The following is a 12354-nucleotide window of genomic DNA, read 5'->3' on the forward strand; positions in this document are numbered from 1 at the left end:
TGTATGTGGACAGGTGATGCATGTATGTGGACAGGTGGTGTGTGTATGGAGGAAATGGTAGCAGTATTCTGTTGTTGCTGGCATTGTTACATTTTAAAAATTATTTTTAGATTTATTTATCTTACTTTACTTGTACAAGTGTTTTGCCTGCATGTATGCATTTTTACCTGTGTATGCACTGACCATGAAGACCAAGAGAGGGTGTCAGATCCCTTATAACTGGAGTTACACATGTCTGTGACCCAGCGTGGTGTGGGTGCTGGGAACTGAACCTGGGAGCTCTCTTTGCAAAAGCAGCAAGTGCTTTTAAGTTTTGAGCCACCTCTCCAGCCTGGTAGCCATGCTTTGTAGCCTCCTAGCCCCAGCATGGAACAGCTAAAGGGCTTGTGGGAGTTCAGGGCAGCTCTGAGCTCACACAGGCAGAGGTGCTCAGGGATGATGGAGATCATCTGTCAGGGAGGCAGCAAAGGGTTTCTCAGCTTCAGCTTTTCTGACTTTCTTGGCGGAGGGTTTCATGCAGCCCACTGTGTCTGAGTGCCTGCCCACATATGTCTGCAGCACCCTTACCTTTAAGTACGTTTCTCCTCTTACTTCATACAGGAACTGGCAATCCGTTCTCTTCAGGATGGCTATGGTGGAGCTGCTCATGTGAATCCTCAAGGCTGGAGACACAAAGCAGACCCATGAAAATCCCCCCACGTCGAAACGTGATACGGCCACGTTTGCCTCTTTCTGATTCAAGAGACGTCAGCAGCCCTCAAGCAACTACTGGCCATCATGGAGAAATGCACACAGCTGCTTTAGCGACTTTAAAAACAGTGCCAGTGGATGAGAAAATGCTGCCTGTGTCAGAAGACCGGTCTGGCACTGTCCTTTTCTTTGGGTTCTGAATGTTGGCGCTCTACAAATTTTGTCAGAGGAATCTCAAGCCAGCTCACAGTGGGAACCTTTGGACCTGGCTTTGGGTGGAGCTTCTGCTGAGCCTGGGGCGGGGCTTTGGCTGCGTGGTCTTCAGTATAAAGACCCAGTAAATACCTAAGGTGCTGAGGGCAAGGCTAAGCGTTGGGCTCTGAGTTTCTCAAGCTTTCCTCGTCCATAGCACCATAGCCTTCGGAAGACGAGGGACTCCTACCTAGCGGCTCATGGCTGGATGCCCAACAGCCACTCCATAAGCCGTGACAGTGGTCAGAACGGTGGACACCCGCCACGGAGCAGAGTGTTTAACATTTCACCAACCCGGTCCTGTTCAGAAACCCTACCAGGGAGATCGGTGTCTCATTCTCGGTTTATGGATTCATCTTTCTGAGGCCTTGAAAGATTGAGTGACTTCCCCCAACGTATGCAGATGATGGGAGCACAGCTTTTATTTTAATCTAAGTCTGCTTGAGTCACATTTTATTCTTCCCATGACACTTTGACTTTGTGGAACGTAATTCTAAGATCATGTCAGTCTAACTACCAACACCTCGCTGTGGTCCCATGTCTTGTCAGCTTTTTAAACTTCATCTACCATCCCTTTTCTTCCCTCTACTATATATTTTTATTATTATCCCTATCACCAATATTAATTGATCATCTATTGCATGCAGTACACGGTGCCTCAATTTTGCCAGGCACCTACCTACCTTTGCAAAATGTCAAAGACTGATTCAATCTGAGGAAAAGCCTGAAACTTTGTGCACTAACAAATCCCTAGATACTTTCATTCCTAAAATCAGCTTCTAGAAAACCCAGGTAAATGGGAAAGGTGACTCTGAGCCAGGTATCTGGTCCACAGCTTTCCCATTGGATAACACAGTTTACATAGATATATGCTAACGTTCATGACTATTCCATCTAGAACATGTCTGATTTCATTGCATGTGGCCCCAAATACAGAAACAGTCTAAAACGGAAGGAAAGAGACTGAAACCATCAGCAGCATACGCAACAAAATTAAACATGGCATGTTAACACAGGCTCAAGTCCAGCCCTGTGAGGGGTCCTTCTGCCTCACTCTGACACGGTGTCTTGGCACTGTGCAGCGAGTTCTACAAGTGCATCTGTTGGAAGAGAGAATCTCTGTTCCCTAAGGAAAACAGCAGGGCCCTTTCTTACGGAGGCCGGTAGATTCCATCCTGGAGGCAGTGTTGACAGTATCCCCAAACAGGCAGTAGCGAGGCATCTTGATCCCCACAACACCAGCCGCGCAGGGGCCTGGAAGGAAGGAAGAGGGGGTTGTCACTGCACAGGGAAGAGTGGAGCTGGGATGGGCGAGCCTTTCTCATGGGCACACAGAGACTTGGCACACATGGGATGCGATTCCTTTAATGAATGACTACAAGCTCCGGGCTTTTGTGATAGCAAAGAACACTTATATTTTTACTGAACAAGAAGGCATTCAGAGGTCCAGGTCACAAAATGCCAACGTTTGAAAATCAAGGGCTCTCAAGAAGGTCTCAGGTGACCCCATAGCTTGTCTGCTTTATTGAAGCACACAATCCTAAACCCTGAATTACTAGAAGGAACCATAGACCCATAGACACAATTGCCCGTGCTTGCTTGTGTTAATGTTATGATGCTGTTTCTAGGACTGGTGGCCTACAATGGACACTCAGAAGAGAACTACATGGCCCGGGTTTTCCATAAGCACCGTGGCCATGCCAATGCTGCTGGATTTGGTCTGTGGCACAAGGATGTTTAACATGCAGAACAGAAGCCAAGCCAAGAGCATGCATTACAGCACCACATGGTATGCACTCATTGAAAAGTGGATATTAGGCCAAAGGCTCGGAATACCCAAGATACAATTCACAGACAATGTGAAACTTAAGAAGAAGGAAGACCAAAGCGTGGATGCTTCAGTCCTTCTTAGAAGGGGGAACAAAATACTCATGGGAGGAAATACAAAGTGTGGAGCAGAGACTGAAGGAAAGGCCATTCGGAGACTGCACCATCTGGGGATCCATCCCATACACAGTCACCAAACCCGACAGTACCGTGAGTGCCCAGAAGAGCCTGCTGACAGGAGCCTGATAGAGCCGTCGCCTGAGAGGCCCTGCCAGAGCCTGGCAGGTACAGAGGCAGATGCTTGTACCCAAGCATGGGACTGGACACGAGGTCCCCAGTGGAGGAGCTAGAGAAAGGACTGGAGGAGCTGAAGGGGTTTGTAACCCATAGGAAGAACAACAGTATCAACCAACCAGACCGCCCAGAGCTCCCAGGGACTCAGCCACCAACCAAAGAGCACACATGGAGGGACCCATGGCTCCAGCTGCATGTGCAGCAGAGGATGGCCTTGTCGGGCATCAATGGGAGGAGAGGTCCTTGGTCCTGTGAAGGCTCGATGCCCCAGTGTAGGGGAATGCCAGGGCAGGGAGGGAGGAGTGGGTGGGTGGGTGGGTGGGCGGGGGAGCACCCTCATAGAAGCAGGGGGAGAGAGGATGGGATAGGGGGTTTCCAGAGGGGAAACTGGAAAAGGGGATAACATTTGAAATGCAAATAAACCAAGTATCCAATAAAAAAGACATGATAAATGTTTAAGAAAATAGAAAACATAGAAGAGATGAAATAGAGGAGACACGTATATATGTTGGCATATGTGTATGTGTGCTTGTGTGTGTGCCTGCATGTGTATATGTGTGTTTGTGTGTGTGTTTTCCTGTGTGTATGTGTGCTCGTGTATGTACTTGTGTGTTTGTATGTGTGTATGTATGCTTGTGTGTTGCATGTGTATATGAGTGCTTGTGTGTGCCTTCATATGTGTATGTGGGCTTGTGTATGTTTACATGTGTGTATGTGTGCTTGTGTGTGTTTGCATGTGTGTATGTGTGCTTGTGTGTGTGCTTGCATGTGTGTATATGTGTGACTGTGTGAAAAGGGCAAGACAATGTGTCATGCAAAGTATTAGTGAGAATGACTTAAAATTTTCACCTTATGTGTTCTTTGTGCATGGTACTGTGTTACATAAAGACGTTTCTCCACAGGTTCCTGTTCACTGCTCATATGCCCCTCACCCTCCTAGCTTGCCCTCTGTCCCCATCCCTGCCCTGGAGTCCCCTTTGCTCTCCTAGACATTTTTGCTTCTCTCATGTTATATACATGCACACAGTTTACACAGTTATTTAAAAATCTAGGGACCATGTGAGAAAAAACATGACCTTTGGTTTTTAAAACTAGCTGCATTGGCTTAGTTAGTATGATTATGTTCATTTGTCTACTCTCCTGGGAACAGCGTACCGTCCTTTTCCTTTATGGCTGGTAAACGTTCTCTTGTGTATATGTGCCACATTTGCTGTTGTTGTTGCTCTGTCGTTAGACATCTAGGCTGGTCATGAGTTCTCCTTCAACTACATGATTCTGTAAGACCAACAACTTATCTTCTCAAGTCTCTATGTCCAAGGCTGGTAGTTAAGCTGCAGGCCCGAGGCTGCTCACTGCCTTGTATCTCCACGGAATGAATGACATCCTAACTTGCTACCTAAACTAAAAGCTTAATTTAGAAATATGCAGTCCCAGTCCTCAAGTTCCATCTCTGAGTCATTGATTGATGCCTGACCATATTGTATAGTGGATATTGGTAACACAGAACTTTAACCAATCAGATACTCAGCTGTTGGGAAACATAGACCTTTAACCAATCAGATGCTCAGATATTGGGAACACAGAACTTTAACCAATCAGATGCCCAGGTATTGGGAACTTAGAGCTGTAGTGCACATGGGACCATGCTACCAGACAAGCATTAGAAGTGGTAAGGTTGAATGAACTCAAACCCAGGGAATCTCAGAGATTTGAAAACAGCAGGAGTGGAGCCGTTCCCTACCTGTCTCTGTACCTGCTCTGGAACACATAACCAGGACAGCCCACTGAGGGGACCATGGGCACTCAGTCACGTAGTATAACATACAGAGTTCTTCTCCATCCTAATAAGGTATCCAGATAACTCTGAGCCTCCAGCCAATGACTGTCCCTTCCTGGGTGTTTCTTCGTTACCCTGAATAAAGTGTCTAATTCACATCCACCAACCAATAAAACAATGCGAACCAGTAAGGCTTGTCTCAGAGAACAGCTTCATTGACTGCCATGGGCAAGGCGCCTTAAAGAGCCTCGCCTAAAACTCCCAAGGAAAGCTCTCTCCCCTCCAGCCCCTTTGGTACTCCCAGCCTTCACTCCTAACTGGGCTGGCTCCTGTTCGAACTAGGCTCCACCTTCCCCTTCCTGCCTGGCATGTAGATGTCCTGAGGGTAAATATCATGGTGGATCCTGGTTCTTGACTTCCCTTCCTGGTAGTATAACAGCAGCACCTGGGTACCAAGAGAGGAGACCGGGAACCACTGTGGACTCTTCATTCTGGACTTTGCTCTGCCTCCTCCCAGGGGTGTGCTGGTGGCCAGGTACCTCCGCCCCCAGTCCCAGCCCCCACCCTCTATACTCCAGTGGCAGAACATAGTAAGACGGAGAGCTTCAACCAATCAGATGCTTTCTGTCTCTCACCTCTGCTCCTGTGAGCTCTCTTCCCACCCTCCCTCTCCCTCCCTCCCTCCCTACCCCTCCCTCTCTCTCTCTTTCAAGCCCACTCTGGTTTTTTGAGACCGGGTTTCTCTGTATAGCCCTGGCTGTCCTGGAACTCACTTTGTAGACCAGGCTGGCCTCGAACTCAGAAATCTGCCTGCCTCTGCCTCCCGAGTGNNCCCTCCCTCCCTCCCTCCCTCCCCCTCTCTCATTCTTTCAGACGGCCTCCCACTTGTGACGCTCCTGACTTCCTTTCAGCGAGGCTGTTAACCTTCCATGGTCTTCTGAGTGACCCATGTGCTCTCTGTAGCAGTGCTGAGGAGTGAGTTTAAGTCCGAGACATCTGACCCATTGTTTCTCCTCTGAATCACACGTTTTTGGATATTGTTTTTTTTTTCTTCTTAAAAAAAAGACTGTATGTTTCATTATACATATGTGTCCATCTGTCCGTGGGTGGGTGCGCATGAGTGTAGATGCTGGAAGGAGCCAGAAGAGCATCGTATCTGTTGGAGCTGGAGTTACAGGTGTTGTGAGCTGCCCATCATGGGTGCTGGGAACTAAACTCAGGTCCCCTACAAGTGTGCTACACTGTCTTGGCCATTAAGCCTTCTCTCCAGCCCTAGCACGATAACATTTTAAGGGAACATGAACAGTAGTTGGAACTGTGTATGGGAAGGTAATAATGAAACAGTAGATGTGATGATTTAAGGGCAGTGCAGAACCTCTTGTTTTCCTGTGTGGTCAGTGTTTATCCATCCTGGAATGAACATGTTATCCACAGTGTTATTTCAAGTGTAATTGAGGGGTGACAGGCTGGGTCTAAATGTGTCAGAATGTATAATGGACTCCACATTTAGTACACAGGTTAAGAGTAAGTTTTACAGGAAAAGCTATGCCTTGTGTATTCTGCTTTTGAGTGACCCCCCCCACACACACACTTGCTAGGATGCCCAGCTCCTTACCAGAATGAACTCCAATGCGGATCCACACGGGGAGGCCAGGGAGATGCTCCAGCTCAAAGGTCCCTATGAAGCTGAGGATGTCCAAGGCCATCTTGGAAATGTCTACCGCATGCCGGTTGCCGTTTCTCATAGGCAGACCGCTGGCTACCACGTAGGCATCGCCGATGGTTTCTACCTATGGAAACATGTTCTCCTCAGTGGCTCTGCCCCATGGGAGACAGAACTGAACAGAATCCTTTGCTGAATGCACATAAGAGTAAGGGATGGGAGCTCAGAATGAGCAGTCCTGTTCACTTCATTCAGGGCCCATCCTATGACAGTTTCTCTCTCTCTCTCCTTAAGTAATCTAGTTAACTGGATGACAAAACAACTATGGAAGATTTTATCCATAAAGAAGAATTTTATAGTTAGATTGTGCAGATGAAGTGTCTACAAATTGTAGACAATTCTGTGAGTGTTCAAGTAATCTGTTCACAGGGCTGGGGACATGGATAAGTGATTGAGGACACCTCCTGCTCTTGCAGAAGACTAGGGTACACTCCTGCATTCACTTAGTGGCTCACTCCCATTTGCAACTTCAGCTTCAGGGCATCAGATGTCCCTGTGGGCACCTGCATGTTAGTGGTGCAGACAAGGAGGCATACACATGCCCATACATTTCACAATGAAAATTGAGACTAAATAATGAAATGACCTGACTGATTCTATATAATTTTAGTCATAAACCAAATTACCAGAATAAACTTTAGTGATTATCGTTTTCAACATAGCATTTTCCCAAGAGTAATTGTAGGTTCCTTCAAGAATAAAACACTTTTATGGTTTTGTGCAGTGTTTACCGTAACTCCACTCTCTGTGCTTCATTTACGGCCAGCTTACATGCTGCCATTGCTTTGTAGGGGATTTGAAACAATTCCATTTCCTCTGTATTTGTCATCCTAAATTTATCTGTGCTGTAATTTGTTCCTTCTGGGCTACTTCTTAAGGTAATTTTGACATCTGACCTTTAAAAATTCTTCTACATCTCTTCCGTTTCAGCTTGGATTCAACCACCATTTCAGTGAGTGTTAAAGATGGGTTGATTGATTTTTACATGCATGTTTGTATGTGCCTGTGTGTGGGTTTGTGCATGTAAGTGCAGGTGCCTGAGGAAACCAGAAGAGGATGACAGATCCCTTGGAGCTAGAGTTAGAGGCAGTTCTGCACTCCCATGATTTGGGTGCTAGAACTCAATGCATGTAGAATAGGAAGTGTTCTTAACCAACCTCTTGTTACATCTGGGTAGGAGAGGACAGGAGTTACAACAGGGGCGACTGTGTCAGGCTCTGGTGGCCTTGGGCCTCCCAACAGTCGCAGCCTGAGGGCTTGGAGCAGGTACCTTGTAGACGTCATGGTGGTCCACAATCTGGTCAAAGCTCTTGTAGATGTCATTGAGCATGTCCACCACCTCCATGGGCGTGCTGTACTTGCAGATGGTGGTGAAGCCCACAATGTCACTGAAGTAGATTGTGACTTCTTCATACAGCTCTGGCTCCACGATGCCTTTCTCCTTCAGCGACTTTACCACCAGCCTAGATGAGGGAGGAGGAAAATGACCTTTAACTTCCATAGAGTTTCCTTGCCTTGCAGTTTAGATTGTAGCGACTGTCAACAGGACTGAAAAAAATATGTGATTTCTAATGAATTCCAGTGAGAATTCAGGCAGCAAAACCAACAGATTTCCTATGTTATGTGTGTGACTCCACTGCCCACATATGTGTGTGTGTATTTGAACTTGATGAATATAAGCATTTTCAACCTTAACTTAGATTAATAGTATTTATCTATCACCTATATAACTCTAATGCCTATATGCATTCATTGATAACCTCTCCATTGATAACTCATTTCAAACAAGCATAGCACCATATTCAGAAACCTCAATGTCAAGTGTGTCGCTGATGTAAGAAGTTGACCCTAAGGCTATGAGCACCAAAGTGGTTGACAGATGTGCCCTTCTCACCAAAACCAACAGTTCTGCCCCTCTCAGATACTTCATGGTATTATTTAATATCACGCCAAAGAAATGATGCATTCGACATTAACGTTAAATATACTTAAATCATAATTTATTGGATATTTTGAACCAGATTCAGGTCCTCTAAGGAGCAAAGTCAACCGCTCCATAAGTAAGTTGCAGCTACAGCAAAGGATGCCAAGGAGAGGTCGCTCAGAAAACCTCGCTGAAGGGATGGAAGGGGCCGCTTCTCAGAGCAAGTCCACCTGAGCGGACTGGGACTCCCTTTAGGGGACAAGGTGCCTTCCCCATGGGGAAAGTGTTCTGGGGCAGACTGGGGTTTGGGACTTTCTGCTGTTGTTGGGGTCATTTTGAAGGGGGCCTGAGTAGATATATGGAAGCCTCAGTATCAGAATCTGAAATGCTGGGAGGTGCAACAGCAGCATACGAGAACAAAGCTCTTTTTTTACTTTATTTTGTACAAGTGTTTGCTTAAATGTGTGTCTATGTACTGCAAAAGTGTGCCTGGTACCATTGAAACTGGAGCTAAAGATGACTGTGAGCTACCATGTGGGTGCTGCAAACTCAGGTCCTTTGCAAGAGCCACAAATGCTCCTAACCGCTGAGCCACATCTCCAGTCCTAAATCCTTCATTTTTATATAGATAAGAAAACAAAGGGATGAAAACGAAGTGGGGATTTCATGTGACCCCATAGCCTGTTGCAGACAGAGCTGTTACTAGAACTGAGCGATGCCTGCCAGTCCTGTGCACCACGACCTGTCTGCAAGCCAAGGCATGTTCAGGGAGGTGGAGAAGATTTTCAGGTGATACTAACAATCGCAGAATCCCTGGGGATCATCCGGAAAACCATGGTCCATCAGCCACAGGGGTCTGGGACCCACAGAGGCTCTTTCCTCTCCTTTAGAGGAAAGTCTTTTCTTTTTTTTTTTTTTTTTGGTTTTTCGAGACAAGGTTTCCCTGACTGTCCTGGAACTCACTTTGTAGACCAGGCTGGCCTCGAACTCAGAAATTCGCCTGCCTCTGTCTCCTGAGTGCTGGGATTAAAGGCCTGCGCCACCAGGCCCAGTGAGGAAAGTCTTTTCAAGTGTAGTAACGCACTTTGCAAAATAGCCCTTGATGTGGCCGGTTAGGCTGTGATGCCACACTGTGTTTAAATGACACACTGTGTGTAACATGCAGAGTGTTGTGGGGGTTGCAGAAACATAATGACAACACTGGGATTTCTGCCAGTCTGGGCTTTTTATGTTAATATTGCAGAAGGCAAAGAAACTTGAAAACCATGAACTCCTCAGAAAAACTAACGTTCATAGGCAAGAGAAAGAGAGAGAACTTCAGGTGGTGAGCTTGGGGAGCGGGTTGCCGCTGTCACAGAATGTGACTACAGGTTAGATGTCTTGGTTATCTCACAGGAAGGAAACCCATTTATGTTTTCCTACTCTCCTGGGTTCTGTTCAATAAGTGCTGAACTGATGGCGGTTCCTCCGTACACGCTTCAGTGTTGCCATAAATATTGCTTTTTAGTTCTTCTGGACAGCGTCCACCTTATGTTATTGTGCAAACATGAAGTTTTCATAAAGATAAAATGTATTTTTTTTCCAGAGTTAGAGTAAGGCCTGGCTTCAACCACTTAGCAAGATGATTGGGGCAGGAGAGATGCTCTGGCATTAAGAATGCTTGCTGCTTTCACAGAGGGCCTGAATTTCATTCCCAGATCCGATATCAGGGAGCTCACAACAACAGATAACTCTAACTCAGCAGATCTGATGGCCCCCACTGACCCGCGTGGGCAACCACACTTGAATGTATACAGGCAAGCGTGCGCGCACACACACACACACACACACACACACACACACACACACACACACAATCTTTTCAAAAGTTGCCATCTTGTGATCATGTTGAACCAAGCGTGTGACAACTTGAGTTGCGAAGGCAGCTGTTTCAACCCACTGACGTGACATTGTTGGCTAAAACCTCTGATGGTGAAAGCCTGGGACAACCACGGTGCTGTTTGTCAATGAGGTCTTACTGTCCAGGCAAAGAATTTTGCATGACCTAGTGATTTTCTGTGGCTCAGGCAACACACACCTTCTTTGACACAGAGGCAGGTGGTTCTAGTGTATTCCCGGAATGCTCTCCTAGTTTGTGTATGAGCTGGAAGGCTCACAGTCCTGATTAGGCTTTTCCTAGTCCCAGGGACTGAATGGGGTGTGTGTGTGTCCCCACCTCTCTGCCCAGGTTTATAGAGAAGAAATTACTTTTTATTTGGAAAATAGTAATTAGGACAGACGGTGGTGGATCTGGGAGGGGTTGAGGAAGCAGTAGCCTAGAGAAGCCACAGTTACTGTATATACCCCAGCAGGAATGTTATAGACAAGTGTTGGTTTCCTATCTGTTACCCAAGATACTGAAGGAAGATGGGAGACAGGCTGGATCATTTAGGTTTCCTGTCCAAGACTGCTCATCAATAGTAGCAAGCTTTGAAGTCAGGTCTCTCTGAGCTCATTTTCCATGATTCTACCAGAGCTAGGTTACCTAGCTTATCCTTACACTCAATTAACAGCTTGCCACACCTTAACAGGAAGAGACCATTGCTTCTTGCTTGTACAAAGCCATGGACCAAGCCATCACATTGTGATTCCTTGTTTATCTTAACATTCCTTGGGAACTTATTTGAATGACAGTGTTCAGAAAACATTAAGCTCTTTGGGGATTTCAGTACTAATGTCCTTTCTCTTCTGTCCTGACTATGTTTCATGAAGTTCGCTCATAGATGGCCTGGTGGCGAGACGCCCATGGACAACTTCTAGTCCTTACGACTTGGACTCTGCTTGTGATGACAAAGAAGAAAAGCAAAGACAGCAACAGCTAACACCTGAAGGCCACAGAGAGAGAGAGTTCACACAGCACAGGCAGACTTTCCATTCTGTGTCTGAGGACAGACAGACAGACAGACAGCAACTTGCCTGAAGGCCAAATGTAGGCTTAATAAGATATTAGAACTCATGGCCCTCTGCACAGTCCATAATTCTCACAGTACCTTCTTTGCTTTAGGAATTCAGAGTGAAATTAGGAGGCTCAGCAAGGCATAAGCATTTTGAGCCCTGAAGGGTCTATAAAAGGAAACCATCCTATACTGTCCAAAACAAACAAAAGCCCAAACTAAATCCAGAACAAAACCAGCAACGGTGAGAGGCGGGCATGTTGAAGGTTTCAGCAGGGAGCCTGACTGTGGTTTCAGCTGGGTGCCTGGCTATGGAATCATGGGAAGCCATGTTTGCAGGAGGCTCGCCTTACCGTGGGAGGAGCATGAAGTTAAGGTGGTCAGCCCTGTCCCTCTCCGCCTTGTACAGCTGAGTCCTTTCCTCCACCAGATGTTCCAGGTTTCGAGAATACAGCTGGAGACGTCGGATCAAGGTGTCCATGTAAGACTCATTTTTCTGGTCATGGAAAAGGCTGCAGGTGGTTACAGATGAAGGATTTTTACACATCACTGGGAAGGGGCGTGAGGGGGCTCATGTTGTTGTGTATGTTAAAGATAATACTTATAGCATGCTAAGACATAAAGAAAAGTTCTGAGATCCCACAGCCATTCCGTTATCGTGATTACGTCATTGACAAGTTCCCACTTCTGCCCTCAGAAGGCGATGTCTTGCTTTGTATGAGTGTGTGTGTGTGTGTGTGATTATGTGTGTTGCTGTGTTTGGTATGTGTGTGTGTGTGTCTCTGTGTTTCTCTATGTATGTGTATGAGAGACTGGTTGTGTCTCTGTGTGGCGTGCCCTCTCTCTCTGTGTCTATGTGTGTGTTTGTGTCTCTGTGTATGTCTATTGTATGTGTTTGTATTTATGTCTCTCTGTGTGTGTGTGTGTGTGTGTG

At 46.4% G+C, this 12354-nt stretch overlaps 1 protein-coding gene across 2 annotated transcripts in view; it reads right to left on the reverse strand.

Moving 5' to 3' along the window:
* Gucy2c (guanylate cyclase 2C) overlaps nucleotides 1–12354 on the reverse strand; it is an 81922-nt gene that overhangs the window by 5097 nt on the left and 64471 nt on the right. For both annotated transcript variants that reach the window (XM_021190835.1, XM_021190836.1), the window contains 5 exons: nucleotides 11774–11932; nucleotides 7834–8026; nucleotides 6456–6630; nucleotides 2098–2196; nucleotides 568–662 (listed from right to left, as the gene is read on the reverse strand). In XM_021190835.1, the coding sequence (XP_021046494.1) occupies nucleotides 568–662; nucleotides 2098–2196; nucleotides 6456–6630; nucleotides 7834–8026; nucleotides 11774–11932 (721 nt within the window). The remainder of the gene's footprint in view (nucleotides 1–567; nucleotides 663–2097; nucleotides 2197–6455; nucleotides 6631–7833; nucleotides 8027–11773; nucleotides 11933–12354) is intronic.

The sequence above is a fragment of the Mus pahari genome, chromosome 2 (genome assembly GCF_900095145.1).
Source record: "Mus pahari chromosome 2, PAHARI_EIJ_v1.1, whole genome shotgun sequence".
Classification (NCBI taxonomy): Eukaryota; Metazoa; Chordata; class Mammalia; order Rodentia; family Muridae; genus Mus; species Mus pahari.